This window comes from Squalius cephalus (assembly GCF_949319135.1).
Source record: "Squalius cephalus genome assembly, chromosome: 3".
In the NCBI taxonomy this organism is placed as follows: domain Eukaryota; kingdom Metazoa; phylum Chordata; class Actinopteri; order Cypriniformes; family Leuciscidae; genus Squalius; species Squalius cephalus.
In genome coordinates, this window is record NC_137124.1 from 3,439,280 (window position 1) to 3,460,017 (window position 20,738).

Sequence of the window (20,738 nt, forward strand, 5' to 3'; positions counted from 1 at the left end):
CATGATTCCTCTTATCACTGCGTCATCAACCTACGACTCTGTTATTGTTAGAGGTTAGCGACCCCTAGTGGCGAAAAAAAGACATATTGTAGCTTTAAGAATAAAATTTCATTTTATTGAGATGCATATAGATGCTCACAATCATATTTTAAACAAGTATTTACTAAATATATGATTAGTGCAAAACACAGGAGTGAGGAGAAGAAAGAAGCCACACCACCAGAATAACAAGATCCCATGAAATCAACTGAAGTGGCTTGTGCTTTGCGTTTATTTTCTTTATAACAGCCGATATACTTTGAGCCACATCCTCGAATCATGATCTTCTACTTTATATTTAACAGCAAGTATGTTTGACTGAACAGTCTGTGTTGAAAATAATGAGCTGTTTTTTTCTGAAGAGAACTAATGCTAATTTAAAATGTAAATGTTTCTAAAAGCCACAGATGAAAACTCAAGTTGATGTGATGGGGTCTTTAAAACATATAGTGCACATTAGTATTTTAAATACCCAAAGAACATTACATTGATAGTAATAAGACTCATATGATACTTTTAAATTACATAAATTAATTTCATTGTACTGATATAAGCACATTATCTGATGGTTAAAACAATACAAAAAGTGTTTGCCAGTTAAAAAAAAACATTCGCCAGTTATGAAAGAACACAAACACATCCTTCACTCCTCAGATCTGCTGCAGATGAAGTTGAGTTTGTCGTGTTCAGGACGGCTGATCCAGCGCTGATCTCCTCCAGACTGAACTGCTCCAGATCTCACTCCAGACACACAGTTCTCCTCTCCTGAAGCCCAGTTCTGATAGCTCACGGTCTCTCCGTTCACCCAGAACCAGATGCCCAAAATATGGGAGTGACTTAAACCCAACCACACCGCCTCAGTAGACGCACCTTTAACCACATTCATCACCTCCTTCTGCATCTCGACTGAATGAACCGAGACCAGATCCGTATAATTCTGTCTGCAGTATCTCAGAGCTTCAGGCCACGTCAGAGTCTCTTTGATCAGAATCAGTTTATCTGGACACAAAACAAACCACAAGCAAAAACTAGAGAGAGACTGATCAAAAACAACATGCAGAACAAACACTGTGGAGGAATCTGTCATGTCAGACATGTAGCGTGAACTTTAAGATATCTGGAGGTGATGGATGGATTGTGTGTGTTTGTGAGGATCTGCTCACCTTCATGACACACAAAATGATATTGGTTAATGCAAGAGATGTCATTCCATTGACCCTGAGCGTTCGGAATGATCACTGCACAGTTTTCATTTCCTCCACCATTAGGTTCACCAGAAGCCCAGTATCTGAAAGAGGAGTTACTCTGATCTGACCACTGCCATGAGTCTCTGAACAGACCGATCCAGACATCATTAGATCTGTGATTATCATTGATGAACTTCTGAACCTGTTGATTATCATTCTGGTTCCTCACACTGACCAGATCAATGTGATTCTGTCTGCAGAAACTCTGAGCGTCTCTCCAGTTCTTCGTCTGATTGACAAAGACGAGTCCTGTGTTCACTTTAAGAAAAAAACAACAACAAAAAAATCAGTTTGTTCCTTTTTTCTTTTTTCTTTTTTTTTGAACTGGACTTTTTTCAGAAAAATATTTTCTATACAGAAATTGACTCAACATTGAAAGTGTGACATTTATCCACAGTCTGTTCTATATTCACTAATAAATTACATGAATTACATACAATAATGATGTTATTATTATATTTTACACAGTTACATTTACTCAAATTGTTATGCTGATAATATAATTTGTAAGAAAAAAAAAATAATAATATGGAAGTATTTCCGAGGAAACTTAAACACACACACACACACACACACACACACACACACACACACACCAGGAGCGAGGCCAGAAATGGAATGGACTTTATATAACAGGATAGGCAAAGCATAGAGTATGAAAACTGCAGCCAAATTGCCAAGAAATCCGTTATATTATTCCTCAGTCACTCCTGAAATTGTTATGATTGACAGTGGTAACCGTAGCAATGGGCGGGACAAAACATTTGTCAAAATAAACCCACAGCAACATAGACCAGAATAAGAAAATAAATTTGTGTTTTCTGGGTAATTTTAGCAGCTTTAAAGATTTTTGTAAAAAAAAAAAAAAATTTCCACACGTGTCTTTTAGCAATGTTTAAAAATCAGTTTAATTGTAGAGTTTAGCATTTTAGCACTTCTGTTTCCATCGTTAGGTTTTTTGAATGGGATTTTGGTTAAATGGCTGAAATAAGGTCTGTGGTGAACACAAGCTCAAGACACTTTCACGTTTTATTCTACGACATAAAATACATCAATATTACGCCACTCCTGATTTTTACATGTCTTGAAAAAGGCTGTTGCTAACAAGTGGCTAAATGAGACTACAGAGGCTGTCGGAGATTAAACTTCATCACGCCGAACAGATGAACTCAATCCGCTTTTACAGACTCATTATGCTTATAATTCTGCTCTTATAAACTATATTCCAACTCAATGTTCTGGGAAAAAGTTTTTAGATAAAAACTGAAAGAGTTGTCAGAAGCTTTAGTGATGATAGTCTTGAATTTGTGGGACCATTGTGGAGTTCGTTTATAGCCAAACTTTAGCTTTTTACTTCTGGCGACTGCATTTATGCTTAAAAATTCATAAAAGTTGTGTTCATCTGTTATCTTGATGGCCAAAACGTGCAAGTATCATAAACTTTTGTTAATTACAGAGCTTGTTTTTAGCGATAATCCAAAAGCCTATGGGAAAATCCTATTGGGTTTGAGTCGAGGGAACCAGCGAGATGCGAACTGCCGGTTGGCCTACAAAGTCACGTAATACTTGCAGCACTGTATGAGCAAACGAGTCCTCTGCTGCCATCTACTGGTTATAGTGGTAATTTCATTATGTCATTTTCCTTTTAACGGTTTTTGTTTTCCAATAGCGGACAGAAATGCTCCACTAAACTAAAGCATCCCAGCAAGCATTGGTCCGACGGCAACGTCGTGTCCCTGGCCAAAAATAGTCGCGGTAGGACGGCATAAATCGGTAAAAATATGTAACACAGAACATTTCCTAAAAATGCATTCAGATACATTTGTACATGTCTACAGTTCTCTGGGGTTGCATGTATAATTGTTATTTTGACTTTTAGCTACATGATGTTTTATTAACAAGGTTCGGGAGGAGCACGTTCAGATAATTAACACAAGTGGAGAGCACTCAGCAATCAATGGTAAGAGGCGTATATATACTCAGCAGTCTCACCTCAATACATTGACAGTTTTGCAGCATCCCTCCACCACCCCTTCTCCACGCTTCTAGTCCTAAACATTTACATACGGGGGGAGTACTCTGGGTTCAGGCCTAACTCCGAGCTCGGAGCCCTCCCTCCGGACAGCACGCCAAATACGCATTAAACTTTACCCCTTCAAATTATATGTAAGTGTGAACTCGTGAAGTGTAGTTCAATATATAGTGTATCGGGTGAGAGGACGTCACCTGGCGACGTCTTTTACACGTGCATTTATAGTCCATCATGACCCTCTATGAAATCCTTGTGAAATATGCAAAAGCTGTGCTTAATCCTTGCAAGGTTAATACTGCAATAATTAATTTAATTGCCCAAGTAGTTTTTAAGAGGTTGTGAAGACATCCACTGACGTCCTTTACACGTCCAGTCAAGCAAGACAGAAAAAAACAGGAATTATCTTTATAAAATACACGATTTGTATACAAAGTAAATATATTTACTTTATCTTGTTTAAATAAATTATAATCACAAAGTGCCCAATGTGGTTAAGTGATTGCAAAGCCACTGCATTTTAGTCATTTTAAGTGGACGTCCATTAAGTGACATCCTTTACACATGCATTTATAGTCCATCATGACCCTCTATGAAATCCTTATGAAATATGCAAAAGCAATTATGCTTACACCTTGGTTGATACTGCAATAATTAATTTAAGTGCCCCAAGTAGTTTTTAAGAGGTTCTGAAAAGACGTACACTGACGTGCTTTACACGGCAAAACTGTGCCACCGAGATGTTGTAGCAAATCTCGCGATATTGCAAAATCCCATGATATGATATATTATCTCGCAATAAAGTGATAACGCAGCCATTTTCCCATTTTTCTACAACCACGAGCCAAGCAGGATTTGAGGGTGCATTGTTGTGTTGCCGAATTACTAAAAATCTGCTGTTGGGTTAGTACATTTTGTATTATATGAATATAAATCCTTTCTGTATGCAAAGAATGAATCTTCTGTTTTTGATAATATTTGGAATGTATTGTGAGTGTATTATTGTCACTTGGAGGGCAATTTATGTGCTTTCTATATTAAGGCAGTTAATGGCTCAGGTTTGCTCTGTTACAAAGTTGCTCTATAACCATACTCTAAGATTACCAATTTTGTAATCAGTGAAATTTTTAAAACGTGATTTTGTTTGTTGTTCTTGATGAAATTACATCAAGTTGCAATTTTTCTTTCAGGGTCACATAACGAACAGCCATCTGTCAGACGTAGAATTCAGGAATCCTTCTCCAGGCCATCTGGCAGAACCAAAGAGACATTGCAAGAGACATTGCATTTGTTTCTTGTTTAATGTCCTTCACAAAGGTGTTTTTTTTTTTTTTTTTTTACCATATAGTTATGGTGTTTATTAAGGGGTCCTTTCTTACCTTAAATATGTTTCACCCATTTGTTTTTAATGTCTCCAGTTCCAAATTCTGCATTATCATCCCAGTCCCAGAGGACACCCCATTTTATGTGAGAACTTTGCGATTTGCATCTTATTTTATACACAATATACCTTAAATACAAACATACATTTTTCTAAATAATTGTCCATACAGTTACAAATATAGAGCCTATAATGTCTGTCATTGCTCAAGAAAAAGCTAAAGTACACCCAGCTAATTTTATAGTAACTAATGCAGTATTACACTGTGAAGTGTATATTTGAACAGCAGTCTTATCACTTCACAATTTAACATATGTAGACCAGGTGTAGCCAACCCTGGTCCTCGAGAGCCACTGCCCTGCTTGTTTTCCAACTATTCCTGCCCTTCCAGCTTCTGACTGACACAGCACACCTGATCCATTATTAGTCAGCAGGAAGTAGGGCAGGGATAGTTTGGAAACAAGCAGGAGAGTGGCTCTCGAGGACCAGGGTTGGCTACCCAGCAAACATTGGTCCGACGGCGACGTCCTGTCCCTGGCCAAAAATAGTCGCGGTAGGACGACAAAATATGCAAAAAATTGTAAGAAAAAATATTTCTTAAAAATGCATTCAAATACGTTTGTACATGTCTACAATTCTCTGTGGTTGCATGTAAAGTTGTTTCTTTGACTTTTAGCTGCGTGTAGTTCAAAATATACCCTGTTGTGATTCAGTTGTGAAAGGACGTCCAGCAGGTGACGTCTTCTACACGTGCATTTATAGTCCATCGTCAACCTCTTTAAAATCCTTATGAAATATGCAAAAGCCATTGTGCTTACACATTCACATTCACATACTACAGTAATTTATTTAAGTGCCCAATTATTTTTTTTTAAGAGGTTGTTAATAGTCGTCCACTGACGTCCTTTAAACGTTTAGTAAGACCCATACAAACCAGCACGGAAATCTTTATTAAAAAAAAAAACTTCAGTTTGTTTTACATCTTGTTTTATGTCAAATTCTATTCACAAAGTGCCCCTGTAGTTAAGTAATTGTGAAATCACTGCATTTACTCATTATTCCACCAGTTTCCCATACATTACAATATGATTTCATTATTTTGTTTATATAATTATTAAATATATATAGGCTATATCCATAAGTTATTCATACGTTATTCATAAAGTCACAATTTAAAGTCTGAGCTGGATGCAAAAACTGCTGCCAAGATGTTGTAACAAATCTCGCGATATGATATCCCTATAGCAGATAATCTCGCGATATGACAGTTTGTATACTCAACATTCCAGATCAGTAGGTGGCGGTAATGCATCTTTTTATGCTGGTTTGGCAAAACCGCCAAAAACACCAGAAGAAGAGGAGTGAGCGGTAACGTATTTCTACAACACGAGGAGAGTTTTTTTGCTTTTACGAATCATTAAAAATTTACTGGTGGGTAAGTACATTTTGAGGTATTTTATTAATGTATTTTATTTTTTACTTGTTTTACTCGGAACAAAAATCCAAAAGCAAGTATAAGCACACTGTCAAGTTAAATTAAGTTTGGCTGAAGTTAGCTAGTATGCTAAAAGGTAATGTTTAATGCTAGGGCCTTTTTTAACCCTAAAAACAAACTCATCTGTGGCAAAATAAAACGTTTATGGAACTAAAAAATTGAAGTAACCACCTTTCGAATATTTTCACTGAATGTTAAAGTGTGTAAGTGTTATGAGATACATAAATAATGATATATTCAGTATAGTACACACACACACACACACACACACACATGTATATATATATATATATATATATATATATTTCTTTATTATTAGGAAAACTTCTTGAGAAAAATGTGGGATTACTTTGCTTAAGCAAACCTAATTCGAACATGGCTGACTTCAATAAGTGCTTTAAAAGTATTTTGTCATTTTAGATTTGCTAAACATGTCCTCTGACTATCAAAGAAAGTGGAGACGTCGAAGGGCAAGAGTTGATGCCTTAGCGGAAAAGGACAGCAGCTCAGAATCCGAGGGGACAGTGGAGCCTGCTTTTGTGGGGGAGGAGAACCCCGTCATGGAGGACCCAACACTTGACGAATTACATGCTGTGGCGGGCTGTAGTTCTTCCATTGTCACAGCCACAGAGTACATGAGCAGTGATGATGAAGAATACCATTATGACATCAGTTCTTCAGATACGGAGTGTCAGTTTGTCAATCTTTTATTAGAGGTAGGCTACAAGTAGTTGTTTATCAATAATCAAATGGCAATATCGATACCATTGTTTTTGTTCGCTGTCAATTCAGTCTTGCTCTTGAGTTTTCAAAACTTAATTTTCACCAGAAAACAGCAGGCAAACATGCCTGGGAAACAGCTGTCAAATAAACACTTGAGCCTAATGCTCTGCATAAACACGCAGTGTGACTGCAAGTCTCATATTAAATTTTGTGCTTTAAGTACTCAAGTGTCCAGATATGTGTAAAATACATGTTAATGTAATGATTTCTCTATCAGGATTCCAAAGGAAAGTGTTTAGCCTGCTGTTTGGCCTAAAAGAGGAACTTCAGCAACTTGCTGCCATTCTTGACCCTGGAAAGTCGTCATCATCGTTTACGAGACTAGAGTCTGAAAGTGACCTGAAATCCTTTGAAGAGTGCATGAAAGATGACCAAAAGAAGTGGATCTGTGTAAGTTTAAAATGTGATGAGGATTTTGGGTATATTTCCAGATATACATAAATGCATATGTACGTGCACACACAGATAAGTGTTATTTAAATATCATATTACATTTCTTTTGATTGTGGTGTCACTTTTAGGTTCAGCAACTGTCCAGAGTTGGCGGAATGTCAGTCAGAGACTGTGTAAACAAAGTCATGAACAGGTATGTATTTACCTAGCATTGTTTGTGTGTTTAGCTGTGTCATATTTCAGAAAAAATGACAATAATAACAGTAGCTACAATAATGACCTCAACCTTTGATAATACTATAATTCTGTCACACATTATATCTACTTATATAATTGCCAGTTTTTGTGTTGAAGTTTTAATGTCTGTGCTAAATCAGGCTGTTCGTAGGACTTTAAACAAGATATAAAAACCATAATGTTAGTGTAAGAAATGAATGAGTCATTACGTGTCACAAAAACTTTGGATAGGGACAGAGCACTTATTACATGATAGACTAGTGGTTGTGAAAGTGTATGTTTTAACACTGCATACACTGCATGCAACTGGCAAGCTGCACAGTACTGCTAATTTGCAATGCATTTTAATATTATGAAGTAAATCCTGAATTGTTTATTTCTCAGAATCATGTCAAATGCCTTAATGGCAAAATTCAACATGAGGGGTGGTGGCCAGCTGGAAAAGAAGGCATTCAAGGCTACACCTTTATATAATATAATACAAGGTAATTTGTGACACACATTGTATGTTCCTTGTGTCTTATTTATTTAAAAGACCTACTTTTATCAGAAATGTCCAAATGCATAATAAACATGTTTTTAGTCCCAGTGTACTCATATGTGGACATGTATGAAATCAACATCCTGTGTCATGAATTAAGTCTTCATTTTAAATTTTGAAGTCTTGTTCGACTGCATTGTACAATTAGTTTGATAAACAAAAACACTTTCTAAATAAGTGCTTGTTTAACTTCTTGCTTTTTACATTCATATTCTCTTCCCTCAGATGCTGTGAAGAGGTGGAGCCCAAATGCTACTGACTTGGAAATTGACGTAGCAATGGCGGAACACTTGAAACATGCTCCAGGAAGAGCTGGGGGTGGGGGTTATAAGAAGTAAATGGTGGTAAACCCAATGGCAAAGTTACTGAATCAGTGTTTAACCTGTTTATTGTTATACTTTATAAATAAATATACATACACACACAAAATATGCAATTATGTTGTGGAGCACTAAAATAAAATAGATTTTTTTTGGAAAAGAATGGTGTGTGTATACTTATATCCTGTGTTTTTGTTATGTTGTTTGATTAAAAACTACACATTAATTTAAAAATACTGAAAACACAATTACCGCAGATTTGGTTAACTAAATTGCAATACTTGTAGTGTCTTGTTTGAATGTTTATTAACTGGAAGATATTATTCAAAAATGTTAAGTTCATGGTATCTTGTGGTAAAGTAAAATATTTAAGCTCACAAATAATGTGTTATTGGTTGTAAAGTACAAATGGGAAAAACATTTTATAGACGTCCAGGTCGGACTGGACCGCTTTTGGACCTTTTTGGAACCTTAGTCAAGTTCAGCAAATGTGTAAACCTCGAGACATAATGCATTTCACGATGTTAGACAATATGGTATGTTTATTTTATATTTTAATGTACACACGTAAATTATGCAGCAGTACATCTTATTATAAACATCCAGAAGATGACCTATTTAGACGTCCGTGGACGTCCAGAAAAGACGTGCATTTCACGGCCAGAAGACGTCAAAGACGTCGGTTCAACTTTCATTTCGGAACTATTTTTCAACCATAACGGGACGTGACGAAGGGACGTCTTTTCAACGGTCTATACACGTCTCAATGTTTGCTGGGTACCTTGGATTTAGTCATTGTGAATGATTATATGGCTACAATAGTTGACTACCGTATGTACAATTGGATTACAAGAAGTCTAAATCTTTGCTACATCCACAAAGTAGTTAAAATAAACCAATATTGTTTACTGTTTTTATTTACAGTGAGGAAAATAAGTATTTGAACACCCTGCTATTTTGCAAGTTCTCCCACTTGGAAATCATGGAGGGGTCTGAAATTGTCATCGTAGGTGCATGTCCACTGTGAGAGACATCCAGAAATCACAATATATGATTTTTTAACTATTTATTTGTATGATAGAGCTGCAAATAAGTATTTGAACACCTGTCTATCAGCTAGAATTCTGACCCTCAAAGACCTGTTAGTCTGCCTTTAAAATGTCCACCTCCACTCCATTTATTATCCTAAATTAGATGCACCTGTTTGAGGTCGTTAGCTGCATAAAGACACCTGTCCACCCCATACAATCAGTAAGAATCCAACTACTAACATGGCCAAGACCAAAGAGCTGTCCAAAGACACTAGAGACAAAATTGTACACCTACACAAGGCTGGAAAGGGCTACGGGGAAATTGCCAAGCAGCTTGGTGAGAAAAGGTCCACTGTTAGAGCAATCATTAGAAAATGGAAGAAGCTAAACATGACTGTCAATCTCCCTCGGACTGGGGCTCCATGCAAGATCTCACCTCGTGGGGTCTCAATGATCCTAAGAAAGGTGAGAAATCAGCCCAGAACTACACGGGAGGAGCTGGTCAATGACCTGAAAAGAGCTGGGACCACCGTTTCCAAGGTTACTGTTGGTAATACACTAAGACGTCATGGTTTGAAATCATGCATGGCACGGAAGGTTCCCCTGCTTAAACCAGCACATGTCAAGGCCCGTCTTAAGTTTGCCAATGACCATTTGGATGATCCAGAGGAGTCATGGGAGAAAGTCATGTGGTCAGATGAGACCAAAATAGAACTTTTTGGTCATAATTCCACTAAACGTGTTTGGAGGAAGAAGAATGATGAGTACCATCCCAAGAACACCATCCCTACTGTGAAGCATGGGGGTGGTAGCATCATGCTTTGGGGGTGTTTTTCTGCACATGGGACAGGGCGACTGCACTGTATTAAGGAGAGGATGACCAGGGCCAAGTATTGCGAGATTTTGGGGAACAACCTCCTTCCCTCAGTTAGAGCATTGGAGATGGGTCGAGGCTGGGTCTTCCAACATGACAATGACCCGAAGCACACAGCCAGGATAACCAAGGAGTGGCTCTGTAAGAAGCATATCAAGGTTCTGGCGTGGCCTAGCCAGTCTCCAGACCTAAACCCAATAGAGAATCTTTGGAGGGAGCTCAAACTCCGTGTTTCTCAGCGACAGCCCAGAAACCTGACTGATCTAGAGAAGATCTGTGTGGAGGAGTGGGCCAACATCCCTCCTCAGTGTGTGCAAACCTGGTGAAAAACTACAGGAAACGTTTGACCTCTGTAATTGCAAACAAAGGCTACTGTACCAAATATTAACATTGATTTTCTCAGGTGTTCAAATACTTATTTGCAGCTGTATCATACAAATAAATAGTTACAAAATCATACATTGTGATTTCTGGATTTTTATTTTTTTTGATTATGTCTCTCACAGTGGACATGCACCTACGATGACAATTTCAGACCCCTCCATGATTTCTAAGTGGGAGAACTTGCAAAATAGCAGGGTGTTCAAATACTTATTTTCCTCACTGTAACTACCCTCTTAAGTTTGTGTGTGTTTTGTTTTCATTAACAGAATTTCCTAATGTTGTTTTGCCTCTTGAACGCTGCATTCGGGAGAGAGCACAGAAGTGAGGGTATGTATGTTAATGGTCTTTTCCAGCCATGGGGTTGTCCTATCCAAAATTGAATTTACATTTTACAAATCATTACCTTTGAAATAGCTGCCACCAGACCCTCAAGGAGCGCTTACCCCATGTCAACTGAAAGTGAAAGAAATATTATATATTTCTAATTATTGTGAACAGCGTGATTTTTTTTTGTTTGTTTGTTTGTTTGGTAAGATAAAATCAGAGATTGATTTGGTAAATATGGATGATGCTCAGAGACTGAGATGGCTGTTCACATGTGAAACATAAATTAGCCAGTTATCTTGAGAAAGCCTGGGAGAAGAGGAATAAAGCTCTTTATCGAGATGATCTGTAGATGAGGATTTGTTTGTATATGCTGTGTGTGTGTGTGTGTGTGTGTGTGTGTGTGTGTGTGTGTGTGTGTGTATATATTTGTATTCATGTATTTCTCCGAATGAAATGTATATGCGACCGGAAGATGTTTGCTAAATAAGTTTGTGGGGTCTTGTAATCCCATGTGGGATGGGCCAAATGTTTGGCATGACACAGAAATAAAATTTAACTATATATGGTGTGTTTAAAACACTGGTGTGGCAGCACAGATGGAGGGATTTGGAGGTGATCAGCTAGCTGTCACATGTCTGTCCTGTCTTGTGCTGCACATGGGTGTTTTGTTATTTTGGGCCATGTGCTCGTGTCTATTGTCTAGCCCCTCCCATCTTGTTATCTGATAATTGGTTAATTTGTCCCACCTGTCTGTCTCGTTACCCTCTGTTTGTTCCCCTATTTAGCCTCCTTGTGTTTGTAGTCTTGTGCTGGTTCGTTGTCCGTGTTTCTTGTTTCCTGGAGTTTGTACCGTACCTGCATGTCACTAATAAACTAACTCTGCATTTGTATCCTCGACTCTCGTTTACATTCCCTGACACTAGCGACTACGCCACCCTGGAATCTTGCCAGGGACAATACAATGGAATTTCTGATTAAAGGCAACACGGGTTCGTTCACAGTAAAGTGGCAGGAGACGTGGATACAAAAATATATACATTTTATTAAAGATGAATACTTTATATATATATATAAAAAAAAAGCACAAAACACAAATCAACAACAATTAATATAGACACAACAATGTCACTATTCAACAAGACACACAGAGCGACCTGAGAAGTCAGCGAAAAAGGAGCCGAGGTAGAGCAGGGGATAAAGGGCACATAAGGCCTCCACGGCAAGTCACCTTTCCCGTACACACACTCACACAAGTACACACACGCCACTCATGACACAGCACTCGTGAGAAAGACCACCACCAGCAATCCGCCCCTGCTTTACGCACTCAGCTCCTGTAACGACAGAATGAAGTTACACTCAGAATTGTCAGTTGAAACACTCAGAATTGTCACTTTACGGAGACAACAAATGGAATCGAGGTGTTCGCACTTTTCAATTTAAACCTTACAAATTCTAAATCAAAATACAAAAACTAATACAAAAGAAAAAGATAAACCACAAACACACACGTGCATACACACACACACACACACACACACACACACACACACACACACACACACACGTAATACACAAACACGAAAGACAACGATGTCAGTCCAATTGTTAACAGCAAAGCAACCACGCCTTCGGACAGTAGTTCCACGCAGTCCAACCGCAAGAAAGCTAATCGGCCATGCAGACGCAACCAATCTGTACTTGATGCATCTATAAAATTACAAGTTAACAATCAGACGAATTCATCATTTAACTACGAACAATTACTAAAATCTGTTTCTCTCGACAAAAGATCACCACGCGACCCAGACGATAATGACTTAAATCACATACCTTATGGGTGCGATCCCTGGGAACCAAACCAGTCAGGCAGATAAACGCATACATGCAGCCTGAGGGCTCGTCCAGTCGATCGGGAGGACAGCGTGTGCCAGCGGAAACTAAGCACTTCTGTATTGAAGTGTAAACACTCATACTAGCCGTACTTCTCACTCAAACCTTTGACTGTACACAACAAGAATGTCACTACAATACAAGTGGATACAAAGTGTAAAACCAATCACGACTTCACCTACCAGAGGAGGGACAACCTCAATCAACTGCCAGCCGCAGGAAATTCGCACGCCACTCTGAAAATGGGCTAACGTTAGCTACATTATACCATGGACAACTGACATCACACAACATACCTGGATGGCGACCGAACGACGACCCAGGAGGGGGCGGTGACTCGTGACACCATAGCCAGCCCGTTTATATACGCTGCTACAGCCCACTGATAGGACGAAACTCAACGAGTGGACTAACCAACCACATGCAGGCAGGAAGAATGTCATTGGACCTGCCACACTGGCTTATTTGGAGTTTGTTGTCAACCTTTGTTAGAAGTACAAGTATTTTTTATTTTTTATTTATTTATTTATTTATTTATTTTTCTCTCTGGCTATACAAACCGTATTACAAGAACACACAAACAATTTCATGTAGCATGTAACATAACATGTATAATATTTAACCAAAAAAAAAAAAAAAAAAAAGGTTTAGGCTGAAGCTGACAGCTTATAGCGCCTAACCTTCTCACTTAACATACAAACAGACGTTTAATTTACTCTATAACATCATAGTATAACATAGAGTGCAAACAAACTCATGATTTATTTTACTTGAATCACCCACTTAATCTATAAACCTCCAATCTCTTTATTTTTAGAAGCCTCTTAAAACTACTAATGGTTTGACACAATTTCAATTCATCATCTAAATTGTTCCATACATTCACCCCCTTTATGGAGATGGTCATACATCTAATATTAGTTCTAACTTTCTTTTTTTTTAAATATACCTCTTCCTTTTAATCTGTATTTGCAATCCCTTTTTTCAAACATATCTAAGATTTTAATTGGCAGCAAATTATTATAAACTTTAAACATAATCTGTGCAATTTTATATTCTACCAAATCATAAAACTTAAATGTTTTTAGTTTAAGAAATAAATCATTGGTGTGATCTCTGTATTTAGAATATGAGATGATCCTTATAGCCCTTTTCTGTAAAAGAAAAATTGAGTGGGTATAAGTCTTGTAAGTATTTCCCCATATCTCTAAACAGTAGGTGATATATGGCAAAATTAATGAGGAGTATAACAAGTATAATGCCTGTTTATTCAACAATCCCTTCATTTTATTTAGAATTGCTATTGATTTAGATATTTTCATCTTAACAAAATGAACATGCCTCTTCCATCCCAATTTACAATCAAGTATAACACCCAACAATTTAGTTTCCTCTACTCTCTCTATTTCCCCTTGCCCATTTCTTACTTTTATCTCCTGTACCTTGCAATTTCCCCAAATCATAAACTTAGTTTTGCTCATATTTAACGATAATTTATTTGTGTCAAACCACTTTTTAACCGTTACCATTTCTCTCTCTACGACCTTCACTATGTCCTGCAACTCTTTGCCTGAGTAGAAGAAACTTGTGTCATCAGCAAAAAGAATACTTTTAAGCAATTTGGACACTTTACACAAATCATTCAAATATAAAATAAATAATTTAGGTCCTAATACAGAGCCTTGGGGCACCCCACAAAGTATTTTTAAGGAATCTGAGTCCATTCCATCAAATGAGACAAACTGACTTCTATTATTTAGATATGACTTAATCCAGGAATGACCAATTCCTCTAATCCCATATTTACTTAATTTTTTCAAAAGGATCTCACGGTCGATCGTATCAAAGGCCTTTTTTAAATCGATAAAAATCCCAAGACAAATTTCCTTTTTATCTATAGCTAATGTAATTTCTTCTACTAGCTTCATTAGTGCCAATCCAGTTGACTGATTAATTCTAAACCCATACTGATTCTCAGTTAGAATATTATATTTACCAATGAAACTATCCAGCCTCTTAACAAATAATTTTTCCAAAATCTTGGAAAATTGTGGGAGAATCGATACCGGCCTGTAGTTCGAGAGTTCCTTTTTGTCACCCGCTTTGAATAAAGGTAACACCTTGGCTATTAGCATTTGATCTGGAAATATTCCCTCTTTGAAGGAAGCATTGCAAATATATGTCAATGGCTTAATCACACATTCAATAGTCTCTTTCAATAACGCCATATCTATACCATGGACATCAACTGATCTTTTATTTTTGCAATTTCTAACCGTTTCTCTTACTTCACATTCGTCAACCTCCCTTAAAAACATTGAATATAGATTATTTTCAATTAATTCTTCTACCCCCTCTTCATATTTAACCAAGTATTGAATTATTATTGATACCATTGGTTTCGCTCGATGTCAATTCAGTCTCCCCTGAATTGACCTTTACTTGGAATTTTTTTTTTTTTTTTTTTTTTTTTGAGGTGAAGTAATCCTGTGTAATTTCTTTCACAGAATCATGTCAAATGCCTTAATGGCGATTTTCAATATGAGGAGTGGTGGCCAAATTGAAAAGAAGTCATTCAACGCTACACGAACGCTTTGTACGATGCAATTCAAGGTAATTTTGGCCTTATGACATAAAAAAAAAAAAAAAAAAAAATCTCTTGTTCCTTGTCTAATATGAATGTAATTTTTATTGTTAACTTTTATCTATTCAGGGGACATTCTTTAAAAGACCACCTGTCTTTATCAGAAATGTCCTTTTCACTTTTACAGTTACACAGCTAGTGAAGGGTCTTTCTTAAGGGCTCAGTATTGAAGAGGGCAAATGCTGTTTTTTTTCTGTTTTTTCTTTTTCTTTTCACTATTCAAACACATTTAATGCAGAACATCTTTTATTGGCATAAGATTATTATGCAGTAAAATAACATGGTTATTTTCCGACATTTTCAAAAAAAAAAGTACGTCATTTACCTAGAAATTAGCCTTTTTCTTTTTTTTTTTTTTTAAACCATATTCTCTTTCCTCAGATGCTGTGATGAGGTGGAGCCCAAATGCTCCAGACTCAGACATTGATGCAGCAGTGGAGGAACACCTGAAGAACGCTCCAGGAACAGCTTGGGGTGGTGGATTTAAAAAAATGAGCCATAAACAAAACAAAAACCATAAACCCATAAACAAACTTCATAGACTCTAAAAAAATTTCTTTATGGCTGTTTAACAGTAATGCAAGACTGTTAGTAACTGAAACTTAGCACTGCCACAGCTCTGACTTCTATTCATCAATGATGGAATATTATAGAAAGACTCTAAGAATAGAATGTGTTGACTGTTCCTGTACTTTTGTCATATTCTGGTTTGATTAATGTCTGCTTAACCTTAATGTGAAACTGTTAGAGAAAATGCCATTACCACAGAATTTACCACATTGTACTATTTCTATTATCTTTTTTGAATAGTAGCTGTTTAACAACTGCAAGACATTTCAAATGTAATATTCACAATAAAATGTTGTGCTAAATTATTGCACTCTTTTTTTGCTTTAGTCCACAAATAATGTGTTGATGTACACGTGATTAAAGGACAAGTTCGGTATTTTACACTTAAAGCCCTGTTTACAGATCGTTTCTGATGAAATAGAACGGTTAAGATTAAAATTTGGACAATTGCTGCTGTCCCGAGAATTTTAGGTTTCTTTCGCGTTCCCCAAAACCTCCAGAATGGGTGTATAGGTGCACTTGAACAATCCTTCCTAATACGCATTAAACTTTCGTTTACAAAGACGTGAAACTCACTGAGTGGTCAGGGGTGTTCACTGATATGCTCACACAAAAATCGCTGCAAAAGATGCTTTCCAACAGGTGTTTTACCATTCGTTGTAAAACTGTGGACCTATTTTTCCAAACGTCTCACACCCGTACATTCTTCCGTTGAGAGCTTGAATAATAGACACTCCAGCCCAGTTGGTGGCGATAATGCACATTTGCAAGCAAACCACTGGCATTTCAGTTTGCGATCCGCCGTAAAAAAAAAACACAATAAGAAGAAGAAGAAGAAAACAACCCCATTTCAGTTTCCGCGCGGAGTAATACCGTACCTCACATCACATCCAATACAAGCCAATGGAGGAGACAAAAACTACGATAAAACCTGTTGGAAAGCATCTTTTGCAGCGATTTTTGTGTGAGCATATCAGTGAACACCCCTGACCACTCGGTGAGTTTCACGTCTTTGTAAACGAAAGTTTAATGCGTATTAGGAAGGATTGTTCGAGTGCACCTATACACCCATTCTGGAGGTTTTGGGGAACACGAAAGAAACCTAAAATTCTCGGGACAGCAGCATCTGTCCAAATTTTAATCTTAACCGTTCTATTTCATCAGAAACGATCTGTAAACAGGGCTTTAAGTGTAAAATACCGAACTTGTCTTTTAAACGGTTTTATAGACGTTCAGGTCTGACCGGACCGATTTTGGACCTTTTTAGAACCTTTGTCAAGTTCAGATGTGTAAAAATAGCCTATATGATTGCCTTCCACGATGTTACACAATATGGGTGTGATTATTTTATATGCAGGATTATATATACACATACATTTGGCAGCAACACATCTTATAAACATCCAGAAGAACTAAAAAAAATAAACCCATTTAGACGTCCAGGGACGCACAGAAAAGACGTGGAATTCACGGCCAGACGACGTCAAAGACGTTGGTTCAACTTTCATTTTGGAAATATTTTTCAACCATGACGGGACGTCTCGGATGGACGTCTTTTCAACGGTCATTAAACGTCCAAATGTTTGCTGGGATGGCATAATTTCCATATCTCCATTAATGAAAAAGAGAAATGTAAGATAGATCTTCTTTAAACTACATTTAGTCTACAACTATAGAGGTAAAAGATAAAGTGTATTATTTTATTGGAGTCCAAACATCCCTAGTGTGCACCATAGACAAAGCGGCCCGATTGCGCACACCTCTGTGATTGAAGATAAAACAGTTCAGCATTTTATCATGAAAAGGCTGCTTACTTTAGTACCATTTTGAAAAGGAGGCATAGTGATGATGTGAGTAATAATAATTCTCTGTTTTACTCATTTGAATACAGTGAGTCAATTAATTTACCTTAATTATCATTTTTGTGGTAGTTTTGTAATCTGGCTTAAAATCAAATTGACCAAGGATACTTGACAAAGAGAATATCTGCAAACAGTTTATCACTTTACATAACGTTCGTGTATTATTCTTTTTAAGCATTTTTTTTTAAAATATATAATACACATAGCCTTAAAATCGACATTTAACACATTTGCACATTTGTCTACAAAACCTCTGGCTTTATATTTTTTTCTGCACTTAAGATATGCAAATAAAAAACTAGCCTACCTGAAAAAAAATATATTCTTTGTATTTTATTTTTGATAAATCATTGCATATGCACCCGCTGCGCAGACGTCACACATCATCAGTGCGTTCTGTAAGGCTTTGCAGAAACACACAGTCACTGAGCGCCACAAACACACACAGTGTCTTTTACAGTTCCTCCTGAACCAGAACAACGAGCTCCTGCTGCGTTCACACCATGAGGAACCGTAATTATGAGATGATAACCAGGAGCTGTTCACGTCCTCAGACTCGGATTTATGTGTTTCTATGTCAACACTATCAACGCCGAAATGAATCTACAGCAGTCAGGACTAAAGCTCCATATGCTGTTTACAATTATTATTGTAATGTTCCCATACACAAAAGAAATATATTTGAAATATATTTTCAGAATATATTTGGGAATATATGCAAATATTTGAAATTGGCCCATAAATATATTTCACATTTAACATCATATATTTTTATTATATTTCAGAATATAATATATTTCAATGTATTTGAAATATATGCCACATATATTTTTGACACTTTTGGGGACCCATACAGAAAAAAAATACATTGAAATATATTCTGACATATAATAAAAATATATGATGTTAAGTGTGAAATATATTTATTGGGCCAATTTCAAATATTTGCAAATATTCCAAAATATATTCTGAAAATATATTTCAAATATATTTCTTTTGTGTATAGGTTATGTGCTTTGAGACATGAGGTAATTTAACACTGCCTCTCTTGATGCTTAGCCGACTCTGCTGTGTGTGTTCTTGTGTTTTAAAGGAGCCGTGGGTTTGGAGACTCTGAAGGGAGAGTGGGATCTCATGCTTTCAAAGCTAGCTTGATATTGCTAGCCTCTCTGAAGTTACCTATCCCACCTTTAATTTATAAGTTAATACTGTGTGTGTTAGTAGAAGACGTTCTGGAGCCGTTATATATATGGTGCATCTATAAATGAATGGTTGTAATTGTAAATAGCTGCACTCACTGTTGTAGATGAAATGACGAGTATCACTACATGACAAATCATGAAATTGTCCATTTCTCATCATAGCACACTCATCTCTGCCTTCAGGTTGTCCAGTAGCCCAGTAAATTATCAAGTACTCTCGGTTCTTTTTTAGTTACTGGAACTCTTGTATAGCTGAACTATTCTAACTAAGCTTTTGCCAATACAACATACTATTCCTATTTCACTTTACTTTTTTTTACTTTTTTTTTAAGGCAATTGGTTTGCATGCTTTTAAGTAAGTCTAACTAATTAGATTTTACAGTACAGTATATGGTGTATCTTTTATAAATGAATGTTTATTGTGATTGTATGGAGCTGCACTTACTGTTAGATGAACTGCAGATGAAAATCCGGCTGTTACTACATGACGCATCATGCCATTCTCCATTTCTCATCATAGCACACTCATCACTGCCATCAGGTTGTTTATATCCCCAGTTCAGATAGAGCGCAGGTTCACCTGAAGACCACTGCCATTTGTTAACACTCGTCTTCTGCAGCCCAATCCAGACATCCTGACTAACTCCATTCACACTCTTCTTCAGCTCGTTCATGTCGTTCATGTTGTCAACGGTGGCCAGATCTGTGTAATTCTCTCTGCAGAATCTCTGAGCTTCAGTCCAGGTCTTCAACACGTTTATAAAGTGATACTGACGCTGAACACATTCAGATACGGAGCAGAGAGCTGTGAAAGAGAGTGTTTGATTTAATGCTTTTCATAACAGGGTCAAACCTGATGAAACTATAAACCATAAATAATACAACAAACACACTCACCAATGAGAAGAAGAATCAAATATAGAGTTTGGTCCATTCCTGAGGAAGAAACACATATAAAACTCAGACAACAAACATTCCCATATTCATTTTGGAGTAAAATATGACAATTTCAGTGAGTATCTGAACAGCCGCATGAATTCACTGCACATAATCATTCAGACAATATTAACATCTGAAAGTGTAATTGTGTTTGAAGAATGAACATGTTCTTACTTTAGGGGTCATGTGTTTCTGTCCTGAGTCTGATGTTTCTGTCTGCAGATTTACACTACGCTATTATTATATCTGCTCTCATCCCAACATCACATCATTTGTGTAATGCTCTAAAACTAATTTTCATATTTTACTTCCTCCTTATTTGTGTTTGTCTACCTCTGTTTCTCTATATTTGCATATTGACATATGTGTCAGTATTAGTCTATATTAATATGAACATTTACAATTTACATTTGAACTGTGGAAGAAATTTAATGTTCTATTATGTTTGCATTTAATTATATTCATAGAATCTTAGAAAAATGATGATAATTAGATTAATGTGGTGTCGATACGTATTCTTATTAATATATGTATGTGTATGTCCTTG

The 20,738-nt window shown here is 36.8% G+C and overlaps 2 protein-coding genes and 1 long non-coding RNA gene across 4 annotated transcripts; 2 read left to right on the forward strand and 1 right to left on the reverse strand.

Moving 5' to 3' along the window:
• Nucleotides 1-90: 90 nt before the first annotated feature.
• Nucleotides 91-20,409, reverse strand: LOC307156293 (C-type mannose receptor 2-like). The gene is made up of 5 exons (XM_079867587.1): nt 20,366-20,409; nt 20,150-20,188; nt 19,698-20,057; nt 1,203-1,544; nt 91-1,038 (listed from the first exon to the last, which is right to left on the reverse strand). Exons 2-5 carry the CDS (start codon nt 20,184-20,186, stop codon nt 683-685), a joined length of 1,095 nt encoding a protein of 364 aa, XP_079723713.1. The 5' UTR covers nt 20,187-20,188; nt 20,366-20,409; the 3' UTR covers nt 91-682.
• Nucleotides 4,590-16,125, forward strand: LOC307156294. 2 transcript variants are annotated; one of them, XR_013820685.1, is made up of 6 exons: nt 4,590-4,632; nt 4,734-4,782; nt 11,021-11,081; nt 11,169-11,213; nt 15,482-15,587; nt 16,000-16,125. It is a non-coding gene; the product is annotated as an uncharacterized lncRNA (long non-coding RNA). The 2 variants fall into 2 exon arrangements; XR_013820686.1 differs by lacking the exon at nt 11,169-11,213.
• On the forward strand, nt 6,855-8,590 carry LOC307156252 (uncharacterized protein; the record flags this gene model as incomplete). Its single annotated transcript, XM_079867546.1, has 5 exons — nt 6,855-6,885; nt 7,192-7,364; nt 7,496-7,560; nt 7,989-8,089; nt 8,371-8,590. The coding sequence occupies 5 exons, from the start codon at nt 6,855-6,857 to the stop codon at nt 8,481-8,483; spliced, it is 483 nt and encodes a 160-aa protein (XP_079723672.1). The 3' UTR covers nt 8,484-8,590.
• Nucleotides 20,410-20,738: the final 329 nt, after the last annotated feature.

What these genes read in the sequence shown, in the direction of transcription:
- LOC307156293 (XM_079867587.1), bottom strand. Translation starts at nt 20,186, where the DNA reads ATGGACCAAACTCTATATTTGATTCTTCTTCTCATTG. An exon ending in CATCTGCAGTTCATCTAACA is followed by an intron (nt 1,545 to 19,697) that starts GTAAGTGCAGCT and finishes TTTTTCTTAAAG; the next exon opens with TGAACACAGGACTCGTCTTT. An exon ending in TCATTTTGTGTGTCATGAAG is followed by an intron (nt 1,039 to 1,202) that starts GTGAGCAGATCC and finishes TTTTGTGTCCAG; the next exon opens with ATAAACTGATTCTGATCAAA.